The following is a 16,738-nucleotide window of genomic DNA, read 5'->3' as shown; positions in this document are numbered from 1 at the left end:
GGAAGTATGGACTTGCCCCTGATGAAACTTTTACCGTCGTGTAGTGGGCGGTGAATACAATTTGCCAAAACAAAAATCAAAGCGATTCGAGGGAAGGTCCTAAACTAAACTTATCCGAAATTTTGTGTGGGAGGTACCAGAAGGAGTGGACCGAAGTGTATATACCCTCCTTAGCCTAAAGGCTGAGGGTATAAAAATAAAAATATTTTTGTAAAACTAACTATTCTCTTTTACTAATAGGCTAAGAAGTTTCCCAACCGCCCTCGTACAATGGACCCTCACAGTTGGTGCATGTACAATTTTCGCCAAATCTGTCCAAAAAAGTGTCACGATATACTCCAAACGCAAAAGCTCAATAAAAATGTGTAGAAAATTTGATTTTTTTAAAAAAATATTTTTGCAAATTTTTCGCAGAATTTCGCGGTTTTTTAGGTTTTATTAGCTTGAGCAGCTGTCCGTTAGCAGATGATTAAGATACAGCTGATCGAACTTGCTAAATGTTGCTGGAAAATTTCTTTCAGTAACTTTTAGTAAATTCTCAGCAAACAACTGTCAAAATTATTCTCTCACGTCGCTCTCTTTTACTGAACTTTTGTGTAAAAAGACAACATTTAGTAACATTTCGTAATAATTATTACAAATTATCACGTAAAAAGACACAAGTAATATTTAATTTTTCTTGAACATTTTTAAAAAGATTAATGTTGTGTAAAATCGTCCACAAGGCAAATTATTAAAAATATAAATAAAAAAATTGCAAAAACGTTTAATTATTTATCGTTCAAAAAACTAAGAGTACGTTTTCACAATTTGCCTAACACACATGCGAGCTCAGCTATGGTTTTGATTGTTTATTTTTGCTCAAATATCGGTTGCTTGCCAGTGTGGCCGACGCCAGTCAAAAATGAAAAATGGCACTCAAAACTGTTACTGAAAACAGTGAGTACGCGTCTTTACAATTACATACAAATTAGAGTTGTATAGTACATGAACGAACTAGTTCAATTGAACGATTCATCGAAAAGAGCGTATGAACTAGATCATTATAGTTTACTGAGCGCCAACCGAAAGATCCACGGAGAACGATCAACGAACGATTCACAATCTAGTTCAACATGTCGTTCACAAATGCATAAAGTGACGCCGTCGTCTGTGCTATGTGATGCCCTCGTAATGTGATGTGTTTGTTTATGTTTTGGATCAAGGTAGTGGATCCGATTGAACTGGATATTGAACTATGAACTAGATTACTGAACTAGTTCAGTTAAAAGAGCTGAACTGTGGAACTAGATCTTTTAAATGAACTATATTGTACAACTCTAATACAAATGCGTGTTTATCAGTCTATGATTTGACTTTTAAAACAGCTACTAGACATGCACTATCATTTAGTGTTTATTTCGTCAGCATAACATTCGTATCGTTCGGTAAACATGTCCAACGGCGTTGAACAAAAAACCTACTATAATTCAGATACCAAAATATGGAGAGGAGAAGTTGTTGAAATAACTAATGGGCCAGATGATTCTATTGCTTCAGTGGCATTAAAGAAATTGTTAGAAAATCCCGATCACATTGCGCAGGTAATTAAGTGCGTGCACTATTTCATTTTAATATACTATTTATCTATACGAACTAAAAAAACAAAAACTGTCTATAATGTAAATTGCAAAAAAGAAACGTTTAAAGTGAATTTTAGTTTGTTTCGATTAGCATTTTGTGTCTGTTTTCAAATAATTTGATATGTATCAGCAATCGCAGCTACCAAAACTAGTTTGAAGTTTATAGAAGATTAAAGGTCAGTCAATGCCAGAAAAGTTGTGGATTTTTTTGATCGAGAAAACTTATAAAATGAGCTGGGGTGCATATTTGCAAACCAAAATGTCTTTGTTTTTCAAGATAGGACTCGTACTAAAGGGTTTTTAATGTAGAACTATATATTTTTATTTCCAAAAACAAAAAAAAAATCGAATGTGACCAACCGTTTATATATGTACATTAGGAACAAAAAATCGGATCACTTTTATTAATATTATTCATTTAGTTAATAATAAATAATAATTTGTTTCAAATCAAATATTTGAAACTCACTTAAATTATTTATTCTTATAACATATGTAAGTTTTAATCTACACCATTCTCTGTTACTTTCTAATTTATAACTCAATCATTTTCAATAATTTTGAATTTTACATTTTATATTCTAATTGAGAAATAAAATATATCGAATTTTAAATAGAATATCTGGATTATTTAGAAATACAGTATGCAAAGTTCATATTCGTACACGCCTAAAAAATGGATAAAATCGTATTTTATATTCAAATAGGAAACAATTGATGGAAATTGCTATAACGAAGAAAGATTATACACTTTTGAGGCGTGTACGAATATGAACTTTACATACTGTACTTCGATTCCACTTAAAATCCGAATTATTTCGGTTGTAATGCGAAATTTTCCGTTTGAAATTTCTTGCTATTATTTGCAAAATTTCGAATGATTTCCTTTTATAATATTAATTAATTTTAAATTAAAAAGAAACGAATTTTATATATTTTTTCATTTAAATAAAATGATTCGAATTTCGGAATAATTAGAATTTCAAATGTACATCCATAATTAAAATTTGAAATAGAAACATTTTAATTACAAAATGAATGTTTAGAATTTCAAATAGAATAACTTAAATATCAAATCGAATTCCCGAATTACAAATTAAATCCTACAAATAGCAAGAGCAATAATTCGAAAGCAAAAATTTAGTATTATTTAAAAAAAACAAAAAACAAGTTACATTACATTATTTAACAAATTTTATTTTAAAAATAAAATTTTATTTTTCTAGGTGTGTCACTTTTTTCGTCCATAACTGTAGACAATGACAATGCATATTTCAAAAATATTAAATTCTGATAAACATATTGCGGACAAACAGCCAAACACAATCTAAAACTAAACAGATGTGTGAGTGGTTGTTGTTTGACGGGCATGACAAAGCAGTTACGTTCATTCTCTGCAGTGCTGTGACGTACAGTGTCGGATAAAATAAAGCACCCTCAGTACATTTTTACAGTGTTTTATTTAACTTGCTTTGGTGTGTGTTTAGTTCAAATCTGGTAACTCATTTTTAACACGGTTGCAGTTGACCAATCGAACTAAAACTCTGCACACTTTTCAGATTTGGATGACAATACACGAATATGAAATCAAAACCAATATTGGTCCATTTTTACACTGTTTTACAGTTTTTTATCTAATTTGCTTTTCAAATCTGGTAACTCATTTTTCACATAGTTGCAGTTGACCAATCGAACTAAAACTTTGCAAACTTTTCAGATTTGGATGACAATACATGAATATGAAATCAAAACCAATATTGGTCAATTTTTACACTGTTTTACAGTTTTTTTTTAACTAATTTGCTTTTCAAATCTGGTAACTCATTTTTCACACAGTTTTAGTTGACCAATCGAACTAAAACTTTGTACACATTTCAGATTTGGATGACAATACATGAATATGAAACCAAAACCAATATGGGCCCATTTTTTTCCTGTAGCTCCCATCCAGCGGTACCACTCGATTTAAGGTATTTTATCGTCATTTTAAGCCCGTATTGGCTGTTTTTTGACAACTAGGGCTTCCAATGGTACAGAAACGTACCCATTAAAAATTATGGACATATGTAGGTCCAGGTTTTGGTATAGCTTAAAAGTAGAAAATAATTTTTCATGATGGAATTTCAGTCAGTTCGTTTTGAAAAACATTACTCTCTGTAATAGAGGGTAATAAATGAAGTTGAGCCAATGGGGGAATACTCCACTCAAACAATCGAAAATGAGATTGAACTTCAACAATAAACAAAACAAACAAAAAACAGCCGAGGCACGGGCGAATGAATGGAGCTTTGTTAAAAACAAAAAAACAAAATTCCAATAACAACCTCACAGGCAACTGTGTTGGTGTTCTTTTCAACTCACAGAATTCGACGAATTATACTAAAGGCAAAATGAAAGTAGAAAATATCACCTTTCTAACGATGTAAAGTAGGTTGCCGTAGGTAGTCAACGAATATATCGCAATAGTCGCTACTGAGACTCAACTTTTAATTTTTGCGATTTTAATTATAATGAGGAATATCACAGCTTTGCTTGGGGACCTTCCAAAAACAAAGCCTGTCTATGATAAGCCTGTCTAGAATAGTCGGTAATACATCTCATTTTTCCATTTTTTAATCACACTACAGGTCGCAATTTTGACTAGGTTTCTTAAGGTATTAGTTGTGATATTCACCCATTCCGTCAATAATGGACATTTCAATTCACGCTGCCGTGTCAGAATATGATTAATTTTTTCATTTCTCAAAAAATTACATAAACAGTGTATAAAATTATTTTTTAATTTATGTTTTCTTATTAAAGGTTTGCTATCAAAGTGGTAAAGAGCTAATAAACTTGGAAATTGCCAAACGAACTGTACTAGTTGCCAGACACTTTGAAAGACTTCACCTACAACAATGTGACATAATTGGTTTGTGTGCTGGTAATACCGATTATATTGCACCTTTAGTGTTTGGAGCATTTGCTGCCGGGCTCACAATTAGTACCTTGGATCCTAGCTTTGAGAAGGCTGGCATTAAACATGTCTATTCACTGACAAAGCCACGCATGATGTTCTGTGGTGGTGATTTGTATGAGCGTGTACGTGAAGCATTGGACGAATGTAATTTGAGTGGGACGAAAATCTATACAATGACGAATCACATTGAAGGTGTTCCCAATATTATGGAATTCTTTGAAGACTATGAAAATTTCGACCCAATGGATTTTAGGTATGTAAATTGAAGTTATTCTAATGGATATGGAATATGAAAATAGTTTATCTTCCTTAGAGTACCTCCACTAAAGAATGGTCTTAATCAAGATGCCTTTATTGTTTGTACATCTGGTACTACGGGTTTACCCAAGGGTGTTTGTGTATCACATAACTGTATTGTGTGGAATTCATTTTCTGTGTGAGTATTTGTGAGGAAGAAGCAAAGTGATCAATATTAAAACATACCTTCTGAGCTTTAAATTAAAAAAATGTGATCTATTAATTGAAAAAGACCAGCAGAATTTATAATCACTACATAGAATGTTGTTGCCACGCCTTTGAACATTAAGGGCAGTTTAAACGCATGCCCAGCATAAACTTCCATTATCAAATAATTACAAATCAACCTACTAATCCATTATTTTGACAAGGAATCAAGGCCTGGGTACATAAGCTGCCTCGCCTGCTTGCCTTTCGTGCTTCTGATAAAAGACAAAGAAAAGGGCAACCTAAAGGCCTTCTTTATTCTTTTATTTCTATTAGGTCAGAACTGAAGCAAGCTAGGTTTCTTATGTACTCAGGCCTTCACTGTGCGTCGTTTAGCCACGTCAAAAACACATTATATTTCAATCGATTTCAACAGCAAACTTTCCATGTTTCATTTCATTTCAGGAGTGCCTTCAAAAATGCCCATTTACTTTGCTTTAGTACCCTGTACTGGATGTCGGGAATCGTGTCACTGGTACATGGAACTATTGGCGGTGCCAAGCGCATTATTTCCTCGAAACCATTTAATGTGGATGATTTCTTTGACATGGTACAGCGGTACCAAGTTAACGTAACCATAGGTCCACCATCACAAATCGCCTTGGCTGTTTCGTCGGATAAAATTTCCACTTGTGATTTCTCCAGCCTTCATGCTTGTCTTATAGGAGGTAGTGCTGTTTCATATTCCCTGATAGAGAAATTTAGAAAATATGCTACGAATGTCAAATGTATGGTAGGCTATGGTTGTACTGAAGCTGGTGGCGCTTCCATGGCAGTATGTGTCCCTAACAATACGGTTGGTTTCCTATATCCCAATGTTGAAGTGAAAATAGTTGATGATGATGGAAATGCCCTGGGTCCCAATGAATCAGGTGAATTGTGGATACGAACTCCATTTCCCTGGAATGGTTATTATGGTAATCCCAAAGCCACAGAAGAAAAATACGATGCTGACGGTTGGATCCATACAGGAGATGTGGGATATTTTAATGATGAGGGTAAACTATTTCTGGTGGATCGGAAATGTGATATTCGTAAATATAATAATTTCCATTTCTCACCGACGGACATTGAGAATGTTATCAGTGAAATGCCTCAAGTGGCTGATGTTTGTGTTGTGGGTATTCCCCACAGTGTCCATGGTTTCTTGCCAGCTGCCTGTGTAATAAAGCGTGCCAATACCGAGATTGTGGAGTCGGAAATTTATCAGCATGTTGTGGATCGTATGCAACATTTTGAACATTTACGTGGTGGTATTTATTTCGTTGATAATTTGCCACGGACTGCATCGGGCAAAACTATTCGTCGCAAAGTGACGGAGCTGTGTGAAGGTCTATGGAAAGAAAAGAATGGAAATTGTATGTAATTTAGTAAAAAAGTAACGTAATAAAATGCATAATTTTTTCTATATCTTGAGAATTAATAATAAAGTCACACTTTTTAATTTTATTTACTTTAAATGTTACTTAAAACTAATTCTGTAGAATTTCCCTAACTTTTCTTATATCATTGATTTCAACCGATTCACCAAGACGCACACTGGTCGAAACCACTGATCTAGCGGCGCAAAAGTCGAAAAATCAAACTAAAAAATTGTGTAAAATTTTCCATTGTTCCGATTACAGATACTCTGGTGAATAAAATTCAGTTTTTCCTCTTTTTTGTCAGTTATTCACTATCAAATGCAAGAAATTTAACTGCATCCGAGTTTAAGAAAATTGTGACTAAAAACGGATTTGATATTTGTCTAATTGTTAAATAAATTGTCAATAAAGTTAAACACAATTTATTTTTCATTATTATTGGCAGGTGTGATTTAAATTAAAACAAGTTAAAAGGTGTCAGTCTGCTTTGCCGACTGATATATACCCTCAGCCAATGTAAATTGAAACTTTTATATACGGACAGGTTGAATGTATTTTGGGTCTCTTCAAAATTTTGTGGCCCTTTTTGAACATTTGAACATGCCGACAAAAATGTGGATTAGGAATTGACACAAATGTTGCACTTTTGTGGGGGAGGTACCCTTAGGGAGGACCGATATGGGCCATTTTAGAACTTAAACTAAATTTTGACAAAATATTAGGAGATCCAAAGTTTGGCCAAATTGTGATATCGTGCTAACATTTTAGTGAAATTTTTTAAATATTGGGGAGAAGTACCGGAAGTTGGGGACCGGTATTGTCCCATGAAACTAAGTTTTGATAAAAGATGACGAAGACCAAATGTTGCACCAAATCGGTAGAACAGTTCGAGAGCCACATATGGTGACATAGGGTTTTTTACACCTTTCGGGAAATATGGACCAAGAAATATGGACTTGCCCCTGAAAAAACTTTTACCGTCGTAATGGAGTTAGCGAATGCAAATCGCTTCAACAAAAATCAAAGTTATTCGAGAGCAGGTCTTAAAGTAAACTCATCCGAAATTTTGTGTGGGAGGTACCGAAAGGAGTAGGTATATATCTGATAAATATATTAGGATGTGCAGAGTATGGATTACATCGGTCACTCCCTTCAAGAGTTATCGTGCGCATAATTTTTCCGAATATTTTTGAACTTTTGTGAGGGAGGTACCTGAGGGAGTGGACCGATATGGTTTATCTTCGAACATAAACTATGTCTAGACAAAAAATTACGAAGACAAAGTTTTGGGCCGAATTGGCAGATCCGTTCGAGATTTATCTTACGCTTCATCCACTACACACGGTGTCATGGGGGTCTTTTGCACCGTTCAGGCTATTTTGTCAGGAAGTATGGACTTGCCCCTGATGAAACTTGTACCGTCGTATGGGGGCAGCGAACACAAGTTTTTACAAGAAAAATCGATGTGATTCGAGAGCAGGTCCCAATCTGAACTTATCCCAAAATTTTGTGTGGGAGGTACCCGAAGGAATGGCTCGATTGTGTCTATTTTGGAACCTCATCTAAGTTTAGTAGAAGTTTAACGATGTGCAAAGTGTGGATCAAATCGGTTAATCCATTCGAGAGTTATCGTGCGCACCAGCCAGCCAGACAGACAGACGGACGGACATTGCTCAATCGACTCCAAATTGTCTGAAACACATTTCGTCCAAACATACCTGGGGTCTAAAACCATTATTTCGATGAGGCACATTTTGTATATACCCTCGTTAGCATAAATGCTGAGGGTATAAAACACCGATTTCTTAAACCGTTTTTGAGGAAAATAAGTAAAAAAGTATCACTCGGCTTTGCCGACAGAGATATACTCTCAGCCTGTGCAAATTGAAACAATTTTTTCATAAAAAAACTTATGTATTTAGCGGGTTTCAAAATTTTGTTCGTATGAACCGACAAAAATGTTGATTAGGATTAAAGTTCAAACATTTTGCTGAAAAGGTACTTAAAGGAATGGACCGACATAGACCATGGGGGTGCCATACACCCTTCGGGCTGTTTTCTCAAGAAGTATGGACTTGCCCCTGAAACAACTTTTACCATCGTAATTGAGGCAGCGAATGCAAGTTGCTTCAACCAAAATCAAAGTGATTCGAGAGCAGGTCTTAAAGTGAATTTATCTAAAATTTTGTGTGGGAGGTACCTGAAGGAGTGGACAAAAATAGTCCATATTCGAACCTTATCTATATCTAGTGGACCGATATGGCTTATCTACGAACTTAAACTAAGTTTGGAAACAATATTACGAAGGCCAAATTTTGGCCGGAATCGGCATTTCCGTTCGAAAATTATCTTGCGCTTCCACCCATAAACATGGTGTCATAGGGTTTGTTTTTCAACTTTCAGGCTATTTTTTCAGCAAGTATGGACTTGCCCCTGAGGAAACTTGTACCTTCGTATAGGGGACACTGAATACAAAATGGTACAACAAAAACCATGGCGATTCGAGAGCAGGTCCTAAACTGAACTTTTCCGAAATTTTGTGTGTAGGTACTCGAAGGAGTTTACCGATTGATTCCATATTGGAACCTCATCTAAGTCTGGTAGAAATTTCATAATGTGCAAAGTATGGACCAAATCAGTTACTCCCTTCAAGAGTTATCGTACGCACAAATTTTCCGAACATTTTCGAACTTCTGTGAGGGAGGTACCGGAAGGAGTGGACCGATATAATCCATCTTTGAACTTGAACTAAGTTTGAACAAAATATTACGAAAGCCAAATTTTGGACCGAATCGGCAGATCCCTTCGAGAGTTATCTTGCGCTTCAACCACTACACACGGTGTCATGAGTTTTTTGTAACTTTCAGGCTATTTGCTCCGGAATTATGGACTTGCCCCTAATGAAACTTACAGCGTCGTATAGAGGACAACGAATACAACTTGTGTAAATAAAAATCAAAGCGATTCGCGACCAGGTCCTAAACTGAACTTTTCCGAAATTTTGTGTGGGAGGTACCCGAAGGAGTGGACCGATTGAGTCCATATTGGAACCTCATCTAAGTTTAGAAGAAATTATGCGATGTGCAAAGTATGGACCAAATCGGTTATTCCCTACAAGAGTTAGCGTGCGCACAAGTTTTGCGGCAATTTTTGAACGTTTGTTAAATAGATTCTAGACAAAATATTTCGATACCCAAAATTTGAACCGAATCGATTGATCCGTTCGAGAGTTATCGTGCGCACCAGCCTGCCAGACAGACAGACGGACGGACATTGCTAGATCTACTCAAAATTGTCTGAAACGGATATCGTACAAACATACTTGGGGTCTAAAACCATTATTTCGATGAGGCACATTTTTGGTCGTATCAAAGTGTAAATACCCTCTTTAGCCTAAAGGCTGAGGGTATAACAAAACATAGTTTATTTCTGAACCAAAGCCGATTAAATATCAAAAAGGGCAATGAAAACGGGACAAAGAGTTGTCAAAGAGAACCGTACCTAAAATCTTCTGAGCAACATTTTTGTAGAATATTTGGATGCTGAAAAATCTCAACTAGTGATACTTTCACTACGGTTCAAGAAATAAAGGACGAAAAGGACATGAAAGGCATTGAGTTAGAAGAAGGAAATGTTCTACAAAAATATTCGCCAATCGATTTGACTGAAGACATGTCACCTCAAAATGAAGCTACAACAACGCCAATCAGAGTTATGGAACTATTTTACCAAGTATTATAGGGAAAAAAATCAAATTTCATCGCGCGATATCTCAGAAACGTGACCTATGGCGAAAATTTCCTTTTGGGTTTGTAGTATACTCATCAAGGGCTTTTATATTCAAAAGAAATTTTCCACCCCCCAGACTTTGAGTTCCATTTTGTGTCACAGTGTTATTTACGCAGACTGCACTGTAGTGCACTAAAAAGGCAACGAAAGCATAGCGAATACTTGACATGTAATGACACTAGAAAAATAGTGTTGAAAGAAGGCAATCATCAAAAATAATGAATGCATGTTAAGCAATAACTTCACTTGATATTTGCGAATGAATGCATGTCAATAGCAACGATCGAATGAATGCATACAAAAGACGAATCATCTCAATCTGAACTCCGTTACATACAAATGCTTCTCTCGTCGTGTTCATCAGTCTATGATTTGATCTTTAAAACAGCTACTAGAAATGTACTATCATTTAGTGTTTATTTGGTCAGCATAACATTCGTATCGTTCGCTAAATATGTCCAACGGTGTTGAACAAAAAACCTACTATAATCCAGATACCAAAATATGGAGAGGAGAAGTTGTTGAAATAACCAATGGGCCAGATGATTCTATTGCTACATTAGCATTAAAGAAATTGTTAGCAAATCCCGATCACATTGCGCAGGTAATTAAGTGCGTGAACTATTTCATTTTAATATATTTTTCTGTTCGAACTAAAACAACAAATACAGTATACAATGTAAATGGCAAATAAGTAACGTTTAAAATGGATATTGTTGTTGTAACAGTGTTTTTGTTATGTTTATTTGTTCGTTTCTCTGTTCAATCTGGCTCTGGGTCTATCTCCAGTTCCAGAAAAGTGGCTGCTTCGATGGGATGTAGCCACAGATCCACTGGAGTTAGATGGGTAAGTTTGGCGGAGCAGTTAGCATTTTGCGTATGTTTTCAAATAATTTGATATGTAGCCGCAATCGCAGCTACCAAAACTAGTTTGTAGTTTATAGAAGATACAGGCCAATAAATGCCAGAGAAGTTGTTGATTTAATTGAGAAAACTTTTAAAAACAGTTGGGTCTAAGTTTGCAAAACAAAAAAAGATAATACTGAGATTTATTACTGTTTACGGACCGTAGAATTATATACTTTTAATTCACAAAAAAACCGACAGCAAAAGGGTCTCCCTTTGAACACCCCTTGTTTATATATATTAGACTCTAATAATTAGAGCGCATGTTAATCTGTTGCCTTCTCAACAACGTCTAAACAATACACTATAGGTCAAACAGTCCATTTTACTGGCCAAAAGTCAAATTTCGCACTTTGTATTTTCACTTATTTTGTGTTACTATCTTGTAAGAAACACTTCATCAAATATAATAAAAATAAAGTTTGTCTCTAACGAGAAATTAATTAAAAAAATTAATAAAAAAGACCTTCGCCTAATAGGCAAAATTTTCAAATAAAAATAAAAATCAGCTTGAGCCAGGCTGGGGTTCGAACCCACGTCCTTGAAAAACACATGGAAAAAAGTGTTGTCACGGCGTGTTAGTGTTCAGAACCAAACTCATAACTTTCAAAGGCTACGCTAAGCGTTTGTCATGAAAGCCATACAAAGATTTGAACAAAAAATTCAACTTTGTAAAAAAACAACTTGCATTTGAAAGAGGAAATAAGTTAGAGGATAGCGAAGCCGCCCCACAGTCGATGTGTCTGAGGAGCCTTCCTAAACCAAAGGCGAAACATGCATGTCACACAGTGGTGATTGTGTGGGTTCGTATCGTCGGCTTTCCTTTTTCAAAAAGCATCTTGGTCAGTAAGCTAGTCTCTAACGAGAAATTAATTAAAAAAATTAATAAAAAATGACCTTCGCCTAACAGGCAAAATTTTCAAATAAAAAAAAAAAAAGTTTGTTTTTGTATGAGAAATTATACCGTTACATGGCAGGCTGCCAATATGTATTATCCAAATATCTTTAAAAACATGTTAACGAAATATGTTTACTTGTATACGTTCAGGGTGAAACAAAATCACAATATTAGCGTAAGTAACGATTTGATTAGAAAGTATTCGATATCTATTTATCGAAAATGCCCTCATATCATCATTTCGTCACCATAAATGCCCGAAGACGTAACCGACATGAAAATCGAAATTCGTTTTTTGACGTAGTCTGATTCATAAAGCTAAAATACATGCTCTGGCAAAATTTCAAGCTTCTACGTTCAAAAACAACGATCCTATTCAAGAAATGCCATTTCGGAAAATGGGATAATATTGCAGATTTTGTTGTAATGGAGGATCTCAAAACTAAGCAATTCAGCGGTTTCGGTTTCACTACTTATTCCCCTTCGTATATGATCGATAATATCCCATATATTCGCCTTAATAAGATTAATATTCCGTAAAACAGTTTTTAATTTTATAACGTTTTTTGCTTCTCCTGTAAAGTTTTGGTTTTGTGGGTTACGTCTTCGGGCATTTATGGTGACGATTTATGTGTGTAAATAGTTATTAAATGGGTGTTAAATTTGAATTTTCGTAGAAAGTAGAACATTTTGAGGTTATGTACGCTTTTAAAGTCTCGGCAACGTTTGGCAATGAAAGTGAAAATTGAAATTGGTTCATTAACTCGTGCCGAATGCAGAAAATTTTATGTGATTTTGCGTAAATTTGCTCGACAAGAATTATACAACTTTCTTTAGGTTACCATATTTTCCATAATATTGATTTTTTTGAAGTCTTACCAAATAATGTTAGCCAAATTGGAGTCTACAGCATTCTGCTGTGTTCTGAAGTCAAATTATTAGCAAATCTTTTATAAATATATACAGTTATAGTCAAAATATGTCACATCATATTGTGTGATTTTCAAGGTAATAATTTTAAGGCATCTTCACATTAAAACTAAAACGAAACACAACAAAAAAGCTTCTGAACTTATCGGATGTCGATGCCTTAAATTCTATAGACAAATAACAGACCTTCCAGTTTTTGTCCCCAAAGGGTTAAGTAATCAGTTGTGTGTTTGGTCCATAAAGGGTTAATTTTTTGGCCCACGTTGTTCCATTTTTCTCCCTGAATCTAAAAACGCTATATTAACTTAAACCAAATACTTGTTTTAACTTTAAGACTTTTGGCCAATAAAATTGCCCGTTTGACCTATAGTGCAATATAGCGTAAGTGTTCGTATGTGTAGTATTTAACTTTTTCGTAAAGACGCGTGCATGGGGCTGCATTAGATCATAGCTTAGCTCGCATGTGTTTGCTCAACATTTTGTTGTTGCATGCCGATTGCTGCATTTATTTTTAAGGTCTCGACACATAAGAGGATTTCTGGCTTAATTCATTAGATTGCATGTTCTTCCGGCTTTAAGTTAAAAGTCAAAGCATACGAAAATCGTGTTTCAGCACACATTCAGCCGCGTAGAGATGCGGCAACTCTAAGGATTCTTGATTCAAAAAATAGTAATAAATATTTAAAACTCAATAAAATTATTTATTATCTATATATGGGAAATGTTGCCAATTATTTCATATTCCATTTCCAAAAAATTGAATATTTTCTTTTCGCGCTACATTAACGATTTTTGGTACATAGGTTAAGAAAAAATCCCCCGGTACAAATCCGCCCGCGAGCAAATTTTTGGTTGTTGCGGACAAATGGTATCGCGGTTTTACTTCCGCTTTTAAGAAAAAATTATTATAAAAACGAAAGTTATCACGAAGTGACGTCATTAAGTAGATTGCATAATATTTGTAAAATGTTTCTCAGCATTCGCGGAATTTACAAAAAATTGAAAAAAATTTTAAATGTAATCCGAATTTTTTGAAAATATAGGTCCATTTACCCGTCAAAAAATACAAAAAAGGAACAGTTTTAAAGAAAGACTTCACGTGGAATCTAATGAGACCAAACTTATAATCATCGGAATAGTAGTTAGGATATTATAGCCAAAATAAGCACATATTTGTGTTACAAAAAACAAATTTTGGTTTGGAATAATAGTTTTCACATGCATTCTAGAGTTGAAAATATTGGAAAAATTCTATAGGAGTACTTCTTTTAATTTTCTTGAAACTGCCAAGAAAATTGGCGGATTTTGCTTTATCTACAGTCACATAGAAGGTTTCCCATTGAGGAAAGTGCTGTTGAAATAAATCATTAGACTTCTTAAACGGAAATAGAATTCAAATAAACCGCTTTAACTTATACACATTGTACCCCTAACGGTACCACCCGATTTTAGGTGTTTTGAGGAATTTAGCTACATTTTTGAACCGAACTAATTTTAGTTTGACATTTGAGGTTCGCAGTGGTCACAAAACTTCTCCACCAAAAAATGTGAATTGTCTTAATTTGAACTACTATATCTCAAAACCGATAAAACCTACGATAATATCATAAAGGTACATCATGTAGAGAATTTTTACTGCTACAAGATTTTTTATACCCTCAGCATTTATGCTAACGAGGGTAAAATGAGGCAAAATGTGCCTCATCGAAATAATGGTTTTAGACCCCAAGTATGTTTGGACGAAATGTGTTTTAGACAATTTGTAGTTGACTTAGCCATGTCCGTCCGTCTGTCTGGCTGTCTGGAGCGCACGATAACTCTCGAACGGATTAACCGATTCGGTCCAAAATTTGACTTTCGCAATATTTTGTGCAAACTTAGTTTAAGTTGGAAGATGGGTTATATCGGTCCACTCCTTCCGGTAACTCGCCGATAAAAGTTCGGAAAATTTGTGCGCTCAATAACTCTTGAAGGAAGTAACCGATTTGGTCCATACATTGCACATAGTGAAATTTCTACCAGACTTAGATGGAGTTCCAATATGGACTCAATCGGTCCACTCCTTCGTTTACCTCCCACACAAAATTTCGGAAAAGTTCAGTTTAGGACCTGCTCTCGAATCGCTGTGATTTTTATTGTAGCAACTTGTATTCACTACCACACATACGACGGTACAAGTTTCCTCAGGGGCAAGCTCATACTTCCTGAGAAAATAGCCTGAAAGGTACAAAAAACCCTATGACACCGTGTGTAGTGGTTGGAGCGCAGGATAACTCTCGAACGGATCCGCCGATTCGGTCCAAAATGTGGCCTTCGTAATATTTTGTGCAAAATTAGTTTAAGTTCGAAGATAAGCCATATCGGTCCACTCCTTCAGGTACCTCCCCCCCAAATGTTCGAAAAAATTTTGCGCACGATAACTCTTGATGGGAGTGACCGATTTGGTCCATACTTTACACATCCTAATATATCTACCAGATATAGATCAGGTTCGAATATGGACTATATTTGTCCACTAGTTCGGGTACCTCCCACACAAAATTTTGGATAAATTCACCCGAAAGTTGTAAAAAACTCCTATGGGCCATATGTAGTGCCTGGAGAGCCCGAACCGAATAATGCGTTCGTCCACACTTTGGATTTTATAATATTCCTCGACTATTAGATGAAATTCATAGGTGGTGCTTATAGGTCCACTCCTTTCGGTACCTCCCCCACAAAAGTTCGAAAATATTCGCTAAAATGGTACGCGCGATTTCTCATAGACGTAGCAACCGATTTGGTCCAAACTTTGGATCTCTAAATATTGTCGATTTTTTAAACATTTGTGTGGTTAAGGGTCTGTTCGAGGATCCTTTGGACATTTTTACCGAAGGTTTTCCTAGTGGCCGTGTTTACAGCGATATTATGTTTTTCGTAGGCTAGTGTGATAAAAAAACCCTATCCATAGATATCCTCCGCAAATTTGTGAGTTTTAATCCAATCCATATTTTTGTAGGTTAATACGCCCAATATTTTGAAAAGCCCCCTAAATTCATGTTTTTTGGGAAAAACTGTTTCAATCCACACATGCTGAGGGTATGTCTCTGTCGGCAAAACCGACTGATACTTTTTTACTTGTTCGTTATGAATTCGCCCAGAAGATATTGTACAACTCGACTTAAACAGTTTTTGCTATATTTCTGGTGAATATATATTTGAAAAATATTGAAAACTTGAATACGACTTTGTAAAATTACGAAATTTTAGTACTGTACACTAAAGCCATGGGTTCTTGATGTTGTATGTTAAAATGCGGGGGAGTTCTACGGTTATAGTAAAGTCAAAATATATGTATATAACATATTGATCCTAAAATACATGACTGTGTGGAGACATTTTGAGGAATTAACCTTAATTAATAGAGGTGGTTAGCAATAAATTTTCAAACAATTTTATTTTTCTTTTGTTATTTTAGTGTAATATACTGTTGTTAAATGGAGCGTAACTACAAAAGTTCTCTAATGTCCAGTGCAATTCTTTTTCGACAAATTAAATTGGACTTCCTAGATTCCGAATAAACAACTTTTGGCTGCAAATAGCCGCAAATCTTGCTGATAAATGCATGGAAAATGTAGCTTAAATCCTCAAAATACCAAAAATCCGGCAGTAGAGTTACACTGTGCAACATTTTAAAGGTGATCTTGTGCAAACACTTCGAACTGAGGATTTTTTGAAAGCACAGACCCAAACGACAGGAAACCCTAGATGGGTTTTGTTGTGTCAG

General features: G+C 35.2%; 2 protein-coding genes across 2 annotated transcripts in view; both read left to right on the top strand.

Moving 5' to 3' along the window:
- The first annotated feature begins 1,036 nt into the window (after window positions 1-1,036).
- LOC141401856 (probable 4-coumarate--CoA ligase 1) lies at window positions 1,037-6,870 on the top strand. Its single transcript, XM_073982407.1, has 4 exons — window positions 1,037-1,583; window positions 4,425-4,834; window positions 4,895-5,017; window positions 5,491-6,870. The coding sequence occupies exons 1-4, from the start codon at window positions 1,434-1,436 to the stop codon at window positions 6,449-6,451; spliced, it is 1,644 nt and encodes a 547-aa protein (XP_073838508.1). The 5' UTR covers window positions 1,037-1,433; the 3' UTR covers window positions 6,452-6,870.
- Window positions 6,871-10,649: 3,779 nt separating this feature from the next.
- The window catches only part of unc-13-4A (BAI1 associated protein 3), a 595,010-nt gene continuing 588,921 nt past the window's right edge, over window positions 10,650-16,738 (top strand). The window contains exon 1 of the mRNA XM_073987488.1: window positions 10,650-10,842. The gene's annotated coding sequence lies outside the window, so the exon portion shown is untranslated. The remainder of the gene's footprint in view (window positions 10,843-16,738) is intronic.

This window comes from Musca autumnalis, unplaced genomic scaffold (assembly GCF_047663935.1).
Source record: "Musca autumnalis isolate F117 unplaced genomic scaffold, ASM4766393v1 scaffold_4, whole genome shotgun sequence".
Lineage (NCBI taxonomy): Eukaryota > Metazoa > Arthropoda > Insecta > Diptera > Muscidae > Musca > Musca autumnalis.
This window is presented reverse-complemented; position numbering and strand designations above follow the sequence as displayed.

What these genes read in the sequence shown, in the direction of transcription:
- LOC141401856 (XM_073982407.1), top strand. Translation starts at nt 1,434, where the DNA reads ATGTCCAACGGCGTTGAACAAAAAACCTACTATAATTCAGATACCAAA. An exon ending in ATCCCGATCACATTGCGCAG is followed by an intron (nt 1,584 to 4,424) that starts GTAATTAAGTGC and finishes TTCTTATTAAAG; the next exon opens with GTTTGCTATCAAAGTGGTAA. An exon ending in TTCGACCCAATGGATTTTAG is followed by an intron (nt 4,835 to 4,894) that starts GTATGTAAATTG and finishes TATCTTCCTTAG; the next exon opens with AGTACCTCCACTAAAGAATG.